Source organism: Nestor notabilis, unplaced genomic scaffold, assembly GCF_000696875.1.
Source record: "Nestor notabilis isolate BGI_N333 unplaced genomic scaffold, ASM69687v1 scaffold9202, whole genome shotgun sequence".
NCBI classification, from domain to species: domain Eukaryota; kingdom Metazoa; phylum Chordata; class Aves; order Psittaciformes; family Psittacidae; genus Nestor; species Nestor notabilis.
In genome coordinates this window covers 24,875-46,065 of record NW_009916930.1, presented here as the reverse complement: position 1 = coordinate 46,065, position 21,191 = coordinate 24,875, and the positions used below count along the sequence as shown (strand labels likewise).

General features: G+C 38.5%; 1 protein-coding gene across 1 annotated transcript in view; it reads left to right on the top strand.

Moving 5' to 3' along the window:
• The window catches only part of ETV1 (ets variant 1), a 35,329-nt gene extending 14,455 nt beyond the window's left edge, over positions 1-20,874 (top strand). The window contains exons 5-8 of the mRNA XM_010024832.1: positions 11,007-11,075; positions 14,151-14,320; positions 18,043-18,144; positions 20,653-20,874. Coding sequence (XP_010023134.1) covers positions 11,007-11,075; positions 14,151-14,320; positions 18,043-18,144; positions 20,653-20,874 — 563 coding nt within the window. The remainder of the gene's footprint in view (positions 1-11,006; positions 11,076-14,150; positions 14,321-18,042; positions 18,145-20,652) is intronic.
• The last annotated feature ends 317 nt before the right edge of the window (positions 20,875-21,191 follow it).

Below are 21,191 nucleotides of genomic sequence, written 5' to 3'. Positions count from 1 at the left end.
AATAGTTATTTTAGTTGGAAAGTTCTTTAGTGACCATGTCTTCGGGAACTTCAAAATTTGTCAGACAGTGGTGTTAGAGATAAGTAGAGGAGGAATTTTTGCTTGCATATACTTATTACTGGTTGCCAGCAATCTTTCTGTTGAAATCTAGATTTCAACAGATAATGCCTCTGAACTCCATAGTCTTTTCTGAGCAGGTTAGAGGCATTAGTGGGGCTATTCTCACAGCTATATTTCAGGGTAGCGTCATAATTAATACTTTTGAGTGGATCTTAGAAAATTTAAGTTCTTTCCCTGTCAATTCCAAAGTTTACTTCCAAAATATTAGTTGCAACACGTAAAGAATTAACTATCCGAACAGAATTATTAGTGTCTTGCTTTCTGAGTTGCTCATCTCTTAAATTCCTGAGGCTTCACAAGCAATAAATACCTTGCGTTGGCATGTGAGAATGGATGGGGAACTGCCCCTCTGTTAAAAGAGATGAGCGGAGGCAGAAAGATACTTCAGAGATATATATACCTGTTTATTTTGGGTACCCAGTTAGGACCGGATAATTTCTGAAGAACATTATGTATTACATATGCTCAAAGCTCAGCTCCTAGGGACTTTATTTGAAGATTAGGGTCCCTGTGTAAACACTGCAAAAATAAGAAATATATAATAGGAAAAATCTTGCGGAAGCATCGTGACTACATTGGAAAACTTTGTTGGAGATGGAATGGGCTTTGTTGGGGCCTAAAATTGACCATTCAGCTGTATTAATCTTGAGGTCATCTTCTCCTTTCTTCAAGTGTTCTGCCTCATTAAGTACACAATGTCCAGCCTCTGTAACAAATGAAGCAGGGGCTCCACCTGCAAAGCTGTTTACGGCACGGGTTTCTCTCCCCCAAACACTTCTGACCTGTGCACTCAAGAGACAAGAGTGCCAAGGCAAAAGGCTGTATCATAATTAATTTGCAACAAAGAAGTTGTATCGAGGTTGCACAGGAAGTTGTAATAGTGTGTCCTGGGTTCAGCTACAGCAGTCATTTTTTCTCCTTCTTAGTAGCTGGTGCAGTGCTGTGTTTTTGACTTTCAGTCTTCTTAACCTCTCCTAAGTTTGCTTTTACAGGTAGAGGATGCCATCCATGTTAAAAATGTTTATTTACCTAATGACTGGGAAGAGAATAAAAAGCAAGACTCCTTTTAAATTCCTGATGTAGTGTTTTTTGAAAAGAAAATCAATGACAGTAATGTGGAAAAAGATCCGTAGTAGCACATTCTTCCCTAGAGATCAGCTCACTTGTCCTTAAATTTGTGAATTTTCAGTATGAGAGAATGTTTAAATTAAAATTTCAAGGGAAAAGATATTTCTTGGAAGTACATTTATTTGCAGATTGCCTTTTTTTCCCTTTCCTTTTTTAAACAACAATTTGATAGTCTATTGTACTTCTTGGAAGCAAAGTTTACATGTTTGAAGATGGTAGTATGAAGGAAAAAAAGGAGATCTTATCAGTCAGAATCAGTGGAGGTTTGCTTTTTCCAGGATATTCTCTAGTGCATTTACCAGTGCAGTATTTAGAGATACAACTCATGGTGCTTCTGTTACTGTCTTTAATTATACTAGCTAATTTTTACAGTGCTTTGAAAATGTGCTAAGTATTATTACTACAATTATTCCCCTGGAAGATTATTTCACAGACTAACAGACTTCACAGTTAAGAAATATTTCTTGATTGTAAGCCTAAATTTTCCCTTTGATCAGTTCCATTCCCTGGAATGGAACTTCTTTGGCTCATCGTAAACAATTCCTTGGTATTAACGTATCACCTCTAAAACTCTGTAGACAGTTTGCATATATACTCTTAGTCTGTCTGTGTGACTCGTTGTTGAGATCTTGCTTCATAAATCCTCCAGCTGTTTAATCTTTTACTCAAATTCACTCTAGGTTTTCGTTTTCTTTCCTTTTTTTTTTTTTTCCTTTCCTTGTCAGTCTGCAGATATTTGCACTATTTTTGAGCATAGTTTTATAAAATTCTCTGTGAAACAGAAGCGACTATCCTTTTCCTGGATATGGTGTTTCAGTACGTGCATCTCAAAACTGCATCTCCTTATGGCCCTAAAGAAGTTCTTTTGCACAGCAGTACAATTGTTCTAAGTTAAAATCCAGCTGTATAAAGGTAGAAGGGGAGAAGGAATAGGGGTTGCTCTGGAGTTCAGTAGGTTTAAGAAGTCCCTCCTCATTTTTGGTTTTGCAGTCTTCCCAAGTCTCACTTCTGTGGTTTGAAGTATTTCACCCTCTTGTTTCAAGAGCTTGTCTTCGCTGTGTTGCTTCAGCGAATGAGCATGGATTCTGTTCAGGAGTTAAGCTGCACTGCACTTTGTACTTGCTCTTAAAACACAGATCTGCTGTTGATGATATGACAGTAGAAAGTAAGAGCATTTTGAGAGGGAAACTTGGGAAACCTGGGCTTCAGAAGATTGCTGTGAAAGGCAGAATTTTAACTTTTCACTTGCTTCCATCAGCTGATTTCCTCTATTCACTAATTCTGTCTGAAAGAAATCTGTCATTAGAATAGAATTTTGTAATACTATCTTAATGAACAAAGGAAAACATGAATACCAAGTTAATGTGAACATATAGGCAGGAGACCATACATCTATTTTGCCTTTCAAAGCAGACAGTACGATCTGAAAAATTGTCCTGCAGTCCCTGTTTTTCAAAGAAATGGATAAATATCCTCTAAATCTACAGTTACAGTAAGTGGCACTGGCTAATGATTTGATTTGAGGATTGAGAGCACAGTCTGGATTTACTCTTTGTGCATTAACGCAGGTCAAATGGACACAGGCTGCATTTTAAATCAGTAATGGAAGGCTGAAGCCTGCCTTAAACCAGTCAGATCAGCCTTACCCAAGACCGATTGATCCCGAGAGACTGAGCCCTGTGAGCCGAGCTTTTATATGAATGGACTCTGTGCAGCCTGAAGTTTCATTCATAAAATGGATGCTGAAGGGGAAAAAAAAAAAAAGGAAACACAACCAACCCACACACGCCAAACCCTGGAATGTCCATTTATGCGGAGAGCTGAAGGGTGTAGTGTTCCCTCAGCTGCTGCTGTTGCCAGTTGCCTTAAAGTAATGATTAATGCTCCTTGGCCCTGCCTGCCTGAAACCCGACACCATTTATGGCCTTGGTGTGTTTCTAATGTATAGTGAATGAGAAGGCTACATTCTCAAATCAGAAACATAAACAGGAACTGGTTGGTCTGAATTCCATTCAAATATGTCACTTCAGCCGTGCAGTGTTTGTCCAACTTCGATTTTACAGGCAGGGGATGGGGCGGGGGAGAAAAAGCAACACAGACATTTTTGCAGTAAGATTACTAACAAAAGCGAGGGAGAGAGAGAAATGCTGCTGTCTGTTGTTGAATTCAAAGGGAAGCGATGTTTGAAATACATTTTACAGTTACTGAGGTTAATAAAAGCAAATGCATGATTTTAAAAGTATGCTCAAAAGATCAGTTCCATGTGGAATTTCAATTCGGAGCTGAATGTATGAGCCTTTGTTTTCCTGTTCTGCTGTATAAAAAGTTACACATCGCCTAGACAGGCTGTTGACATCTGGTCTCAGAAAATGCATTAGATGTTGTCATAGATCTAAAAACCAAAGTTGTGGAAAGGAAGCTGTTTGCTTAAGGTTTTGGTTGGTTTTTATTTCTGTATGTGTGTAATAATTCCACTTAGACACGAGCTGGTGGGGCTAGATGTAGTTCTCTAGTAGGTTTTTGTCAAGTGAGACGTAGGAAATTAAACCAAACAAATTATAATTATCTAGTTTTTGGAAGGGAATGTGTGTGTCTATGAGTGCACATTCATGTAGACGGGTTTGTTTTTTTTTCCTAATTGCTGGTGCGAAGACTGGTGACAGACAAAATGATGAAGAAAACCTTCAATTCTGAATGTTTTAAATGGCATAATGAATTGTGAAAATAATACTTAATTTTTAGTCTGATTTTTAGAGATGGTAGTGACTATTTTCACCCCTGTAACTTCAGTGTACTTATATTTTTCATACTGAACCTGCTAATGAAAATATAATGCTGACTTTCGTATTGCTGGGGTTTTACCAATTTGTAGGACTCTGTTGTAATTACGTACTTCTGAGGGGATAGTGCTTTTAAAGGTGGTTGAACTACCTGATCCACCAGCATTTGAGTTGTGAAATATGCTCCAGCAATTGCAGTACAGGGAGATGGTGATTAGTTCTAGTATTTCTACCTGCATGTCTCTTTTCAGAGAGACATACAAGTTGTAACCTAAATGGGTTCTGCAGGTTTACAAAATCACAGGTTTTGTGGTCAAAAAGAACCATTTAGTTCTTCTCCCTGCAAAACACAGGTCATGTATTTTTCTTGGGGATACCTGGTGCCACCTTAGCCGCTTGTTGCAATCTGGTTTGAAGAATTGCCTTTCTTACCTAAAAAGCCATATCTGTTTTTCAGTGATTTCAGTATTGCTCTTCACCCTTTAGCTGGTCAGAGCTTCTTGGTGGTGCTGCTTTCCACCAGGAGGCTAAATATGTTTCAGCAGTGGATGAAGCACTCTTTTGTAAACAGTTTGTCAGTGTTCTTGGAAATCCATGAACAGAAAAGTTACTTGCAGTGTGATTGCAGTGTTTTAAAGTTTGAGGCCAGAAGTATGATGCGTTCTAGCTTTTGAACATCTTATTTTAAAAAGGCTACGTTTGGCTCCGCACTTGGTAAAAATCTCTCCCACTGCACCTACCACTTCTCCATGTACCAGAGAAATGCCTGTATTGCTCAAGTGAACAGTTTGCAAAGCTCTGCAAGGCACTGAGGGAATGACTGGCATACTCACAGTGTGTGTGGCAGAGTCGGGCTGACCTGTGAGTGGCACCTGGGAGCTAGGTTGGTCCCAGCTATGTGAGCAGCTTGGGCATGCCCTTCTGTGCCCCATAGCACAAAAGGAAAGAATCTGCATGTATTACATTCTGTATTTCTTGCTTATAGGAAGACAAGTGGCAAAGCATGTTTAAGCCTGTTTATATAGATGGACCAACTCTGCAGTTTTAGTGTCATTACTTTGTTTTATACCAGTAGGGAAGTGGGCAAATTTCACGAGAGTTGGTGTTTGATGAATTTGAGTGACTTGTTAGCAGGCTCGCTGCATAAGGCAGTCATGCACCAGTGCACTGTTGCATTCATCTGAGCTACCGCATGGATAGCAAGGCCAGGCAAGTAGCTTGACTTCTTTACCCTGTTTCACATTGTACACGCCTTCTAAGCCTCGGTCTCCTAGTCCCTCTGTCTGCACATACACATATGTAATGCAATACCCTGGGCCTCCAGATCTTCAGATGGTGTTGATAAAGTGAACTAAAAAGTAATTCAGAGGTAGAGTGTAACGTAACAACATGTCCTTTATTTAGGAATGCTATGTAAGGTCAGAAACTGGTTCAGGTTACCAGTTCCTGCTTTACTCTGCTTCATTCACAAGACAGTCGCTTCACCTCACTGCTTGCAGATGCTTCGTCTTCCCTGTGTCGTGCCTGGCTAGGGATGTGAACTGAGGTATTCTGCTTGTCTCTCTGCAGGGTGTGATTGTGGGTCTGAAACCTGGTCCTTATCTCTGAAACTCAGCTGGAAAAGAGGATTTCAAGATTCCTCACTCACTTTGGGTTATACAGGGCTAAGACAACCTAACCCTTTATATTCTGATATGATAATTAATATGAAGTACTTCCTTACCAAGGGACCACTGAAGGGTCTTATTCGATAATGAAACCTAGAACCTGTGCCTGCTAAATTCAGTAGCAGATTTTCCTTGCCCTCAGGAAGTCTGACTGGGCTTTTTCTGCTTGGATGTATTTTTCTTAAGGCACAGCAGAGCTTATTCCCAGTATTTTTCTCTGTGACAGTCCCAGATGAGAAGGCATTTCTGCAGTGTCTAGATTACATGTAATTTTAAAACAACACCTACTGGGAAAAGCTGTTTTCAAACCAACATGATATAAGGCCATATTCATTGTTTTAAGATGACTGCTATGTTGCTGTTAGCAAAAGGAGCAATGAAGAATGACCTCTAAGTATTTTAAATTAATAAAGATAAATAATTTTTTTTATGTCTTCATGTTTTTAGTTAGTTTGGGTTGTTTTTTTCTTTTTTTTAAAAAGACTCTGCCGTTCTTGAGATTATGTAACTTTAAAATGTGAATTACTTCATTAAAAGCCTGAAATAAGCTTCTTTTGTGTCCTTAATCCAGGCACATGTTTTTTCAAAGACTAAAAATTGCTAAAAGGTGATAGAATCAGTCACCTCAAACACTTGAATCCTACACTGGATGTATTTTATGCCTACTTCTGTTTCATTTGTTGTCTTGAAACAATGCTTTAAGGAGAAGAAAATACATAATTGCTCTGTAATTTCTGCACTAAAATGTTTTCTTTTGAAGTAGCTCCGCTTAGCTTGTAAAAATACTTGCGGGTCTTAGTCAAGCATTTAGTACAATTTAAAACTGCAATGCTAAATTTCATTGGTTGGACTTTTTATTAGATAAGGTAGAAATGAAAGCAGCAGGCAATTTAATTAGCAGTAATTTTTCTGGGCAAGTCATTACTTTGATGAACTTCAGAGCAATGTTTATGGCTCCTAATTAACCATGTTAGTCATTTGATTGAATAATCACTTTGGAAATGTTTCTACAATTTGATTAGAGTCTGACCCACTCTGATAGTCATAAATTAACTGATAGCACTTTAGGATAACAAGGCTGTAGTTACTTTACAAGAAATAAACTCTTCCTTGCTATATTTTTTGGTCCTCTGTGGACTGTTTAAGCACAAGCTAACCAGAAGATTAAGTAATGTTGGTACAAATAATGCTTGCCTTAAAAAGACTCCAGATGTTAATTATGATTGACTTAGGAGCATGGGAGTTGAAACCCCAAATTGGCTAAGAACACAACTTCGTGGATGTGTGCCTAATTCTTTATTCTGTATACTCTGCTGTATCACTTTGCAAGAGTGGAGTTCATGAGTCAAAAAGGGTTTTTCTGCCAATATAAGTGATTTTTTTTACCTAAAATAGAAAATAGCATCTGTTTCAGTTCTACAACTTCCTCCTTTTTTACGTAGATTTTTCCAACCTCCTTAACATTAAATCTACTTGGTAAAAAGAGTGATTCCTTGCAGGTGAACCGCTACTTATAGCCTTGACTTCTAGTCTACAGAGCTATACTTGACTCGTGTGATCACTGAATCACTGATTGCTGTGGTTGCTCAGAATAGCTGCCTGAGACGTTAGAGATTCTCGGGGCCTGAGGAGGCAGGCACTGGGCGTTTCACTGAGAGAAGAGGTAACGACGAGTTCAGCACAGATGTGGAAGGGAGACCGTGGACTGTTAGAGGAAACTTACTATTAATGCACCGTGTTTCACTTGTTTTGTGAAGTCAGTGTAAAACCTGATTTTCTTATCTTGCCAGATCTTTGATACTCATCACTAGTCAGTGAACAGTGAAATTTGGAATCACAGTCTGAAAGAGTCTGTAGGCAGTGTTGGAAAAATAATGTCTGCTCTTTCGACCTCTGTTTGCATGTCTTAAAGAGTTACAAGTTACTGGTAACAGATTACATAGTTTAGGGTAGGAGTTTATCACAAGATCAAATAGACTTTGTTAAGCAGGACTTTTGATATCCAAGAAGTGGCTTAAACATAGTCTAGAAGGGCAAACATTTATGGCATACTTCTGTTTGCAAATCCCTGTGCACAGGATGTGGCTACTTGGGTACAGCACAAGACATGGGTTAAAAATGGAAAGACATTTAAAGTACACCGTTTTCATTAGTTCTCTTTGTTTTTTTCTTATTATTCTTGCAGATTTGAGTAGACGTGGGGAATGGCAAATAGATGTCTATTACTTAGAATGTGCACAGTAATTTTTTGGAAGGGGTGTGTGTCTTTTTTTGTTTAAGGATGTACAAGTGGAGGGTAAAATAGATGCATCTGTATTCCTAGATTAAATGCTTAGCAATAGCAGAAAATTTCATTAACCCTTCAAACCCTTAACCAGACTCTAAAAAGCAATATCCTACTCTAAAGTCACTCTGACATTCTTTGCATTAATGTAGAGTTTATAAGTCTCCAGTGATTGGCAGGCTTTTCTGTGTAATTGATAAAGAATGTTAGGTCACATTAGTTACATAGAAACAAAAGTACAGGGTTTAAAATATTAGCAGTCTTCTGTGGATTTTTTGGTCTGTGAATGGTCTAAAGTGTAATTGTCATGGGATTCATCTTTTAGGAAGGTTGATTACAGTAAGGGTTTGAGTTCAAGTGCTGATGTTAGATGGGATCTGTGATCCTCACATTATGATTTCCTTCTCCACCATGCCTTGTGCGTGCTGCTCTGAAATGTTGACTGTGTGTTGACAGGCTTCCCCTCGCTGTAACTTGCATCCTTTTTGTTGCTCTTCTGCCTGCAGCCTGTCTCATTGATAACCTGCACAGTTTTAATTACAGCCTTTTGATTAGCATTGTCGTCTTCTCCTTTCAGAAGTGCCTAGCTGCCATTCCATTTACATGAGGCAAGAAGGCTTCCTGGCTCACCCAAACAGAACAGAAGTTAAGTTTTCTATTATATATTGCTTTTGTATGAGAGAAATGTAAAAAATTAAAAAGCCTGGAGGGATTTGGGGTTCATTGGTTTAATTCTGCTGCTGGGAAGACTTGCATCATCTTTCTTTCCCTTCCCAGTCTTGAGTTTCTGATGCACTGATTTTTTTTGCTGCTTCTTTTAGTGCCACGGGTTGATCAGGGTAGAAACAATTCTTTTTATGAGTTTACTCATTCTGCTTTTCAAGGCCCCCAGCTGTTGAAAGGAAGAGACACTCAAAAATTTGTCCATTTCGCCCATTCTGGTCAAGTGGTATTTTCCAGGCTATTGGTGTGACAGGCTCAGTTAACTGTTAAGTAATCCATTTTCTACTTCAAATTCAGTGAAGGTTTTTGGCTTTTCCTTCTGTTACAATTTTTGTGGTGTTTTGATGCTGCTTACGCCCAAATTGTACAGCCATGTGATACATACCAAAACTCTCAGTGACTTCAGTAGGGCAGAGCTGAGATTATTGTCAGAATTAATAATTCTGAGTTAAAAGCACTTTATATGTATTAAAAATCAGAAGGCCATCAGAACTAAGAAAAAATGACTACTGAAAGAGAGGTGGTACCCCCCACTTCTCTGCTTTGGTATATCTTTCTTGCTAATACAGGATTTTTTGTTTGTTTGTTTTTCTCCTAAGGGGTAAATTTCACAAACATGAGGGAAATTGGTTTTCAGATTGACAAGAATTCAGACAGATGTATGAATTGGAGTCCTCTAGTAAAACTTCATTCACTAGTGAAAAGACATAACTGGAAAGATAACAGATCTGGCTAAAAGCCCAACTGCTTCTGGGGTGGAATAAAAGCAGAAATAAAAATAAAAGGTAGTGTTTAACAAGAAGGGTGAAACAGGAGATGGAAATTTATAACAGTCTTGGTGTATGAATTTACATGAAGTATAGAAGTTTGATAAGGGAGGTGAAAGACATCAGGGAAAAATCCACAAACTGCAGGTCTAAGGTCAACAGATTTGAGTTTTAATCACAGCACAGATTGTTTTTCCCCTATCTTAGCCATGTTATGCACTCATAGGTACTTGGAGGTGGTAAAAGTGTTTATGAATGACGTAGAAAAAGCAGTGATGTTTGATAAATATTTGGCTTTTGTATTTGGAAATCAGTCAACATGATTTTATGGAATAAAGGTCATATGAAATCTGATTCTGCTCTTTGCTGAGATTAAACATTTGATTGATAAAGATACTTGTATCCTATCCTTAGACTTTTTATGACATTCAGTTTGCCGCTGCATTACATTCTGATTAAGAAGTTAGCACAAAGCAGTATCAATAAAGTACACATTAAATACATTAAGACCTGGCCGACTGACAGATCTAAAAGTGGCTGTCACTGGTCAATCATTTCTGAATGGATTGTTTCTATTATAGTTCTGTAGGAATTGATACCAGGAGTGTTGCTATTCAACATTTTCAGTAAAGACAGGGAACAAAGTTAATAGATAACTTTATGGCACAGAGATAGAGAGAGTGGTAAATAACGGGCAGGACAGGGCAGTCACACAAAGCAATTTGAATTGTTTGGTAATGTGGGCACATTAAACAAAATGTTTTTTTAATATGCTTGAATGTAGACCAGGGTATTGGAAAAAATGGTTTTGAGATGGGCCTCCTCCTCCTCAGCTTCACAGTGGGAAAACAGCCCAACCAAACATTGCAGCCGTGTAGCAAAAAAGCCTTCTGTAATATTTGCACAGCCAGAAGGAGGGTCATAGGGTGGCAGGAGATCAGGAGATGTTTTGTCTTGCTAAGTAGCACTGGTGAGGCTGAAAACTGGCATGCAGTACAGTTCTGGTTAAGCAAAGCATTAAAATAATACTGAAAAGTGAAAGCGTGTACTGAAGAGAGTGCTAGAAAGAATGCAGGGTTGCAGAGAGTGTCTTTTAACAACAGCAAATTAAATTTTACAGAATTATCATTATTGGAAGAAACATCAAGGTGAGTGTGTGACTTCTGTGAGTGTGAGGAGGAAATACCAAGTAGGACTTTTTTAGTCTCATGGGAGAAGACCCACAGGAACTAATGTTTAAAAGTCAAAGCCATGCTAGTTCAAAGAGGAAATGAGACAAACATTTTGGAATAAATCATACAGAAAAATGGATGCTTTTTCATTTTTGCAGGTGGAGATTAACAGTCTTTTGGGAATGTGCACATTAATTAAACACCCCTCTACTGTGGCCAAAATGTTGCTATTGGGCGGTGTGTAAAGGATGTGGGATATTAATCTGATTCCTCTATGACTTAGTGTTCCCTCTGGCATTAAGCCTATGATCTCCTCTTTCTCCATGCATCTTCTATATAAACACCCCTCTTTCTTTAACTTACAGGCTGTATGTATGAAAAAGGACCTAGGCAGTTTTATGATGACACTTGCGTTGTTCCAGAGAAGTTTGACGGTATGTATGACACATCTCTCTCTCTTTTTCTTGTGTGGGGAGATGAAAAAGGAAGAGATGAGGGACTTTTCTCTGTTGCTGATCAAAAAAGCTCGGTAACATTCCAATTTAGGATTCCTTAACACACCGTTTGCAGTGCACCCAACCAAAGCTGACCTTTGTCTCTGGAAACCAGAGTCTTCTGTTCAATAGGATGTTGTTCGACTTTTGGCAGTGAAAGATGCTATATCCAGAGTTGTGGCAGAGGAGCTCAGTTCCTGTACTGTTGTGAAGCAGTAGGAGGATTTCCATTGCACTGATGATCACATACTGCTTGTTGTTTGAGATTTAATGAAAGCTCTTCTTATAATTAACAAAACGTTGCAGAAAGAAGCAGCTTTGGTTTTACTGAGGAGTAAGCCTCTTGTCTTGCTGTCTGTGAAGTGATGAATAGTGGGGAGTGAGTGTATAGGGCATTTTTGTGTTTGTATCAATGTATTTGCACTAGGTTAAACACTGTACTAGTGTTTTATTTTTCAGTGGGATTGATAACAAATTATTGATCATCAAATCATTTTCACTGTTCTACCCATTACAACGGATTTATTTTTTTTTCAAGGGGGATTCTGAGGAATTAAAATAAACGGCCCAAGTTATTCTCAGTTACTCTGATGTAAAATCAGTTTCCTGGTGTAACTCAGTTGATTTCAGATTTATTTCATTATAGACAAAGTAGATGGACTCAGTATTTCTTGCTGGTGACTCTGTTAGTCTGCAACTTAGGGAAGTAATTCGAACACCAATTACTTAAATTTGATAGAGTGGCTTCTTTTTGTTAGTATATGTCTGTCCAGCTTTATTTATTTTAGCAGGAAAGATCAGAAACTTTCTGATAAACTTGTGAACAGCTCTCTGACCATAGCTAAAAGTAGAGCTGGAAAAGTCTTGGGGTTTATGTCCTGCTTTATTTTGTTTGTTTTTCCCTGAGAATCACTTACATGGATTACAAAACTACCGCGTGTCTAGCAGCATTTGTTGTGTTTGCTGAAGAACGGGAGACTCTAAAATGAAAGTAAGCTGAAGAATTTCACATTTCTCAAACAGTGATACCATGTGCATTTCAGGATTACAAGAATAGCAAAGGAATAGCAAGGAATAAATGAAGGATTTTAAATAATGCTACATCTAACTGGAGATTGCTCAATCCAGTATTACACTGTCACTGTATTGACACCTTCATTGAAAGGGTGATTTATTTAATGTCTGCTTTATACTCCGGCTTTGGAATGTTACGTTGGTTTTGTTTTAATTTTAATTTCCTTTTTAAAGCACGTCACATCAGCTTTTTTCCTCCCCCAAAATTGATTGTGGACCTAATCTTTTTTTAGTACCAGTGGAAAATTCATATTCGCATTTATGGGTATGGGATCAGATTTTGTACTTCAAGAAGTTAAAACTCTCCAGGAGTAGCATTTTGTCTGTGTCTTTCTTGAAAATCCTTTTAGTTTGTTTGGGTTTTGTACAGGGAAGGGAATGAAAATGGAAAAGCAGTACAAAATAAAGTACAAGAGATTAATGTTTGGAAATATTTGAGTGCTTGCAAAGTAAGTAGTCTGTTGCTAGTTTCTATGACTGTCCATTGAGAGAACACCTTGTACTCTAGAAGACAGATGTTGTGATACAAGTGGTTGTGTTTATACTAGTAGCAAGAGGACTTTTGAGGAAAAAATAGCAGATGTATCATCATGTTTTGGCCAGTAAAGCAAAAGTGGAATAAGCCCAGGAATAGTCTTGATGTTTCAGAAGCAGATTCTGAGCTGCTTCATTTGAAATCAAAGATCAGCACAGACAAAGAATGTGATCCTCTGTAATACAGCACTTGCTATTTGTGCATTGCTCAGCCATCAATAAAAAAATCCTGTCCTTGAAAAAGAAGGCCTGTCAGGACTGGAACTTGAGCCTCACATAAACTAAAAAGCTTTGTGTTAATTTATTTGTTTTCCATAGCTATTGACTCAATTTTCTTTCCTGATTACAAAAGGAAGTGATCCATTTTTAATATTATTATTTTTTCTTTCACTACACAAAGCTGTTCGGTAATGGCCATCAGAGCATTCTAATGTTGTGGTCAAATGTGAATTCGTGGCATTCGGTATTAAACAGGTCACACTGCTTATTGCGGGGGTATTGCTGTTCTGGTAGTTGAGATGAGGGGGTTTGCCAGCATATCATGAATTGCTGTCACTGTGTGTAGAAGAAAAATGCTCCCTGCTTCATCATCACACCTTTCAGCTGTTTTTGTTTGCATGAGTTGTTTAGTGTGAATATGATTAAGAAACAGCAGAGACACAGTATGGATGTAGCAGGATGGTTTTTCATCAGCAGTTTGTGGAACAGCTAGCAGAATATTACTGTTTTTTAAAAGCTTCCTCTGGACTTGAAATTTTAGAAAAATTAACTTACTGCTTTTCTAAGAAATACTAATATAATATGTAGATATGAGTAAAAGTAACGTGTGCTTATATGCAAGTCCAATATGCCACAGAGGAACTCACATATCTGTAGGATTTGCATACCTATACATAAAGCACATGCTGTTTAAGTCCAAGTCAAATACTTCATCAAATTTTCTTAGAAGCATTTGCATGCAAAAGAAGTTTCTCTCAGTAAGGTTTTGCAGCTTTATGAGGCATACATTACATTTCGAAAACTGGGGCTTGTGCAACGTATAGTACACAAATGCAGTTCTTAAGACATCAGAGTTGCTTACAAAAATAGTTTGTGCTCTTACAGATAGAGGATATTGCAAAATGGTTTGCAGGCAAGACTTGCATGTATCTGAAGTAAATGGGGATAGGCTTAGGGAGATTACCATAAATCATGACTGAATTTAGGTACTTTTTGGTATATTAATATGTTATTTTAAGAGTGTTTAACAGCAGGTAGGGGAATGTTGCATTTGTGGGTGACTGGGTAGCAAGAATTCTTTGCCTCTGTTTTATTAAGCCCAATGACTGCTTTGCTGATTTATCTGATTAGCAGAGTGCTGATGCATTTTATGCATTGCTCATCGAATGTTGTTGCTATTCTGTTTAGGTGATGTCAAACAGGAGCCAGGCATGTACCGTGAGGGACCCACGTATCAACGGCGAGGCTCGCTTCAGCTGTGGCAGTTCTTGGTAGCTCTTCTTGATGACCCATCAAACTCTCACTTCATAGCGTGGACTGGCCGAGGCATGGAATTCAAGCTGATTGAGCCGGAGGAGGTAGGTTAGCCAGGGAGCATGCCCTGACTTCCACTGTCCCATCCTGCAAATGTAATAGTGCTCCTTCAGACTTAGGCTTTGTTTTCCTTCAATATTTTGCTTCACTAGCGCTCTAGAAGGGTGATGATATACTTCCCTGCCAAGGGAAGTATTTCAGTTAAGACAGAGCCATGGTTAAGCATAAACTTGATTTCTAGTCCCACAAAAAAATAAAAATATTGTAAGTGCTGGAGTTACGAAGTACTCAGCATAAATTGTGGGACCTGGATTTATCAGAACCACTTCATGAATAGCTGTGTTCCAAAATCCTTTGTGAGCTTGTCCCTGAATAGTTTTCAACACCAAATATTTTTCAATGTGAAGTTGTGGGAATGTGGAAATTTTAGGAGATTAAGATTGTTAAGCAGTAAAATCCCATCAAAATTTAGAGTCTTCTTCAGTCTTTCTGCTTATCTGTATCCTTAGGTTGTTTAGTGTATGCTTAGTTCCTAGGCTTGCAAACGCTCATGCACATGCATAGCTCTCCTGAACCATGAAGGACTCGTGGGGTAGCTAAAATTACTTGTATTCATGAACATTTGCTGAAGCATGACTTATTTCACTTGTGCGATAAACAGGAATAAATTGCACATTTTATTATATAAACTTTTTTGGACTAGGTAACATTACATTATCTATCCTGTGATCTAGAGAGCAGTGGAAACAGTTGGAAAATTGTGTGTGTGTGAATTTGATTGTAATACTGATTTGGGTGATTTGAGTAGGGCTGTCAAAAAGTAGTATCATTTTGGTTTAGTTTTTTGCACCTTGTACAGGGTTGGGTAATAGAGGAGACTGCAGCAGATCTTTCAGGATCCCCTCTGAGCTGAGTAGGAATGTTTGGGGGTGTAAGGCTGCTTGTGTGTTCCACCAGCTATTTCTGCCATTTGCCATCCATCTGCTGGCATAAGCAGTTTGAAAGCTTTCTTGCATTTAAGTTACATCATGTGCCAACAGCCCTAAGGGAATGATGGAGTAGTTGGGGATGGCGACAGGATTGATTGCCCATTCCTTCCTGACATGGTCTGGCAGAGGGGAGGTTGCTGCAAGGACCCGTGTGCTGGCTCTTGTTTGTCTGAGCATCTCCCACGCTAGTGATAGTCACTGTAGCAGATCCTGGCATTGTGCTTCTGAGGATTTAACCACAGAACAGTCTTAGTCGATTTCCTACCAAAAACTTTGCTTGCAAGTTTGCAGCCTTAGCAGCCTCCATGGACTTCTTAGTTGTGCGGCCTGGCCTGGAACAGAGTGAAATCTTTGGAAAGGCTTTTGTCTGAGTTCAGTGAATGAGGTATCTAATTTTACCCTCTTCTCAGTATTTTTTAGTGTTTTTGTTTTGTCTTGTCTTTAACATATGTCCAAAGTTTTTCAAGACTGAAAAGTTTTATTGAAAAATGATTTCCAGCAGATGGTGCAAAAACTTTACAGATTTTATTAGCTAAGGAATTAAAAGTAGCAAAGCAAACCCCTAAGGTTTCCTTACTGTGTAATTCCCTGAAGAGCTGGATATTCTGGTTTAAGTAAACCAGATCATCTGCTTCTCTGGCTTTGTAGCAGTTGCTTTGTGTTTCTCAGCAGCACTGCATCCAGAACCTGGAGGAGGCAGGCTACTTGAAACTTGCCTCACTTCTGTCTGTTCTTAGAGAGTACAAAGGGGCCTAAGTTGTTTTCATATGAATGTCATGGATCTGACAGGAACTGTCAATTAAAATAAGAATAGCCGATAGGAAGTTGCACACTTCTGTTGGTTGCCAGGTGTAAATTGAAGGGAAGTCAAAGAGCTTGTTGGTTCAGCTGTGGCAGATTAGGATGTTAATGACATGACCTTTCCATCCCATCCTTTTCTAGAGGTTTATACCCTTGTAGAAAGGGTGACAACAAAAATTAATATGTATCATCTCCTTTAGCATCATAGTTCATTCAGAACTGTGGTAACTGTGGGCTGTGGAGCTAAGAATTAGATGTAGGTCCGTTTATGCTGCTTTGTCACAGGGACAGCAACCTTTAGCCCAAAGGTGGGATGGAAGGCTAGAAACCTGAATCCCTTCCACAGCATTTATGAAATCTTACTCTGTGCTCTTCAGGGATAGGAAGACTCGCATACCAAGACTATTTCTGGACCTGCTTGCTTATTTAGGGATGTCAAAATACCACACAATATAGCATATTATCAACCATTATTTTGTTGTTATTTGTCTTCACTGTGTTTTGATTTATCATGCAAGCCTGTCGTTTTGTGGACTTTTAGGACTCTGATTAATACAGAAAAAAAACCTTGGTAGGATAAACAAAGAGTGATGTAGGCACATGTTATAAAGATGAGTAGGCAAATCAAGGTTATGCATCTAGGCCAAATCTACAGCTGGAATAAATTGACATGATTTGAGGTATGTTTCAGTACAGCTATAACATAGCTGGAGTTAGCAGGGCCATGATAATTTACATAAGCCTGAAAAGCTGCACCACTGAAAGGAAATAATGCTTTCAAAAGAAATTTTAAGAATTATTGTCTTGACAGAGATCAAAGTCATGGATTTTGCTGTTGTTATTTAGTCCCCTTCAGTTCTCAGTGCTGCGTGTTGTCTGTGGTTTGCATCGAAAGGCTCCAGATACCTATGGGAAGGTTTTATAAGAGCACTCTGCAGAGAAGCTGCTTGGCTATTCTCTCCTTTTTCCAGAGCTGTATGCATATGCACCTCAAATGTTTTTATAAAATGTGCTTTAAAGAGTTCATCAGCTCTGACTTTTTTTCCCCTCTGGTGACATGATAGTCATTTGTACAGCCAATAACTGAAATGTCACCAACAGCCGATTCTAATTTCAGGTGGGGAATAAACAGTTAAGCTCTTCAAACAAAAGGTCTCTTTGTCCAAAACTACCTTTGGCTATAAAACAGGAAGTATAAAGGCAAGTAGAAATCATAAGTCGGAGCATAAGTCATATTGTTCTCTATGGAGTGGCTTCAAGAGTTGCTTGCAACTCCCTTTTTATTGTTATTTTTTAAGGGAAATTATACAACTGCAACTATGAAGTTTCTGTCCCATTCTTCATACTGCGATATAGTTCTTCCAAGCGATTACCCCACCTCCTCTGATAATTCGTTTTCTTTGCTGAGGTATCATTTAAGACTGGGAGTTGGCTTTTGACTTGTATCTCCTAATAATTTCACTATTGCTATCATTCCAAGTACAGTCTGTATTAGTTCATGAACTAAGTGCATATGCATGTGTGTTTCATGTAACTTGGCCTTCTGACAGCAAGGAAAACACAGGAATAGTACAATTACGCAACTGTATCAAACTAAAGAAAAGTTTGCATCTTTTATGAAAATTTTCTGGTGGAACTTGATAAATATTTTTTGTCTATAATCTCTTTATATGACTGTATTTTCTTACTGGTTTTCTGTATTAAAACACACACACAACACCTTCTCCCTCCTCCCCAGTCCTCCACCATATTTGCAAATAAGTAAGTCTGCTTCAAATTTTGTGGATGACTGTGTGTGCAATTAAAAATCATAGTACTACATGGGAAATTCAGGTTATGGCAACCTTTTCTTTTGTATTTGCTTGTTGCACCTGCAGGGTTCTTCCACGTCTTCCATCTCCAAATAAATTATCTGATGGTAAGATCTGCTTGTTAAATGCATTTAACAAATCAATGCTAATCCATTTTTGTGGCAGGTGGCACGTCGCTGGGGGATTCAGAAAAATAGGCCAGCTATGAACTATGATAAACTTAGCCGATCACTTCGCTATTATTATGAAAAGGGAATCATGCAAAAGGTGAGTAGCTAATTTGTACTGAATTTCACCAGTGTAGCATGTTAATCCATAAGTCCGCTTATTAAGAGTACTTGTAAGTGCATTGCTTAGGTAGGGTTTTCACCTATTTAGGCAAGCATTAAGCTTTTTTACTTACCAGGTCCAGTATGTTCATCAAGACTGTTTTTTTTCTATATAAAATATGTCTGTGGTTTTAGTTCACACAATGCACAAAATGATTTTAGGGAAAGATGTAATATTCAGAAATACCCAAAAGAGCTTCCTGACACCTGGGAAAGGCAAACAGTAGAGTACGGTATGAATAATCTTTTGCAGATCTAAATTAGCTGCCCAGCACTTGGGTACTTTGGTAAGTGCAAGATAGGGGAGAAAAATGATACCTATTAACATACCAAATACTTTAATATTTTACCAATTGTGTTGTAATAATACCATTTTTAAGTGGAATTTAATATTTTATAATAGGCTGAATTATGAGAAATATTCAACAATAATTTATATATAACAGTCTGGTCTTGCTGACAGTCCTTCTACTGCAGCTTGCTGATTTACATGTATGTTTTTAAATCTTGCTATGTAGTGCTATGTAGGTTGAGAAATCAATAGGAAAGACCTCTGCTGCATCTACAAAACTGGCACATGTGATCAAAGATCACAATGAACACCTTGTGCTTGATCCATATCTTTTCATATTAGTATTGTGACCTGTGATGAGTAACATGTTTGAACTTGCCATTTACCATGAACGGAAACAATGCTCTCTGCTCAAGTTACTGGGTAATTTTTCCAGTAGGTTTTGTGAAGTCTTGGTTTGGAGTTGCCTGTTACGATTTCTTTTGCTTTGATTAGGGGGTTGTTGTAGTGCTCTCCTTTTTCACTGACCAAGAGTCAGCTTGAATGACAGTCTGGGCTAATATCAATTTATGGTACTTCAGTAGCACAGTACCCCATCCATTTTTGTATATCACATAACTGTGCATTGAGTCTCTGTAAAGTGGACTGGAGACTGGGTCTCCCTGGGTCAAGGAGAAGCAGAAATGCTTGATTTTGCTGGGCAGTGTTCAGGCAGAGGGGTTCCTCGTAGCACGTTACAGCTCAGCTGCATAGGCAGTTGTCTGGGCATAGTTCAAAGTAGCATAGAGGCAAGAACAAGCAGCAGAGTGAAACAAGTTGAAAAATCTGGGGATGGGAATACCATAAGGCTGATAATACTGACCAACCCACGCATCCATTACATATGGAAAGTTTACAAATACTTCTGACACCTAGCTTACTTCTTCTTAAACTACTTTACTATCTACATGAATGTATTAACCACACATTTTAAAAGGTGGTTTGGGTGCTTGTTTTTCTAACATAGCAATGCTTGAGGTTTGTTCTGGCGTCACCCTATCTGGCCAGTTAGTGTATGTTAGAAAGTAATGGTGGTTGTAGATTCACAGTGGGTTTCTTTACTGCAAGGTTTGTATGCGCATATTTCTCCTTTTAAGTTGAGCAATGACAACACATAATGCAAATGCCCAGTTTCTGAATGCAGCCATCAGTTTGTCAAACTTGCTGACATGCATTTATTAAAAAAAATTCTACTGCAGATAAAGCCTCTACTAAAACTTTACATTATTTGTAGACTAAATTAGCTGAAAATTTGAGGAGGTGCTTCAGACTGTTTTGCACCAATAAGAATAGATTTGTTTGCAACACTTTCGCCACCTTCATTCACTATCTTCCAATGCTGTGCTAGCTAGAATTGCAAGAAGCAGACAATATAACATTTATTTTAAAATAATTTTGATAAACTATGAGCATGCAGGTTTAGTTTTTGTTTGTTTCGTTTTGTTTGTGTTTGGTTTTTGTTTTTTGTTTTTTTTAAATAAGACCTGTATTTAGCTTTCAGGAAGATGCAGCAGAGACATTTAGTGCTATTTCTGAATAAGGGGAAACTGTAGGACAAATTGCCCCTCTGTAAGCAAATCCAAATGTCCCAGCTTTGCATGAGCAATTGCTAAGTACATATTAGCCTATGTATTTGCTTACACTGTCCCTGTACAATCAGCATGCAGTATAACTTAAGTGCTTTTATACGTAAGTATGAATCAATCTGTGTAAAGTGAAATTCTGATCTCTATCATGCAATGTGATTCTTTTTTCCACTTTGCACACAGAATGTTGGACTTAGTCATTTTATTTTGCCACTATAGTGACAATTTGTTTACATTTTCCAGTAAGAACAGTTCCATTTGTGGTTAAGTATAGGAAACGATTGCAAACAAGTGTTTAGAACACCTAGTCCATCTTCCAACAGGATATCATGTGTGGCAAAATCAAGAGCGTTCTGCGCAGTCTGCTTCTGCAGATCCCTGATGTTTTGCTAGGTCATTGCCTTACTAGTTCTGCTGTCACATTATTAATTGCATAATGAAGGTGGGTTCTTCACAACACTGTTGAACTTGGAGTTGTAAAACCACAAGGTCTTACGCTGCATTTTTTTCTCCTTTCTGTTACCCTAAGGTGGCTGGAGAAAGGTACGTCTACAAGTTTGTTTGCGACCCTGAAGCGCTTTTCTCCATGGCTTTTCCAGACAACCAGCGTCCATTACTGAAGACTGACATGGAGCGCCACATCAATGAGGAGGACACTGTGCCTCTGTCCCACTTTGATGAAAGCATGGTCTACATGCAGGACGGTGGCTGCTGCAACACCCACCCCTATAACGAAGGCTATGTCTATTAACAACAGTGACAGCGAAGGGGATGTTTCCCCCCTCCCTTAGGCTTCTCCTCTTTCACAAGACCCAGAGGAAAGCTGAATCGACTTCAGTTTGTTTTTTAAATAGTACACTAAAAGGGGCTTTTCCTGTTGCATTACTCCTATGGTCTGCCATGGACAGCGCACTTTATTTGAAAGGGGAGGGTTGGAACCTAAATGTTATTCTATGTAACAGGAGAAAAAGGGTGGGTTTGCTTTTTACGTAAGTTTGGGAAGGGAACATACAGGTTTTAAGTACAAAAAAGCTGTATCATGTCTGTTTTGTTTCATATCAGCATAAG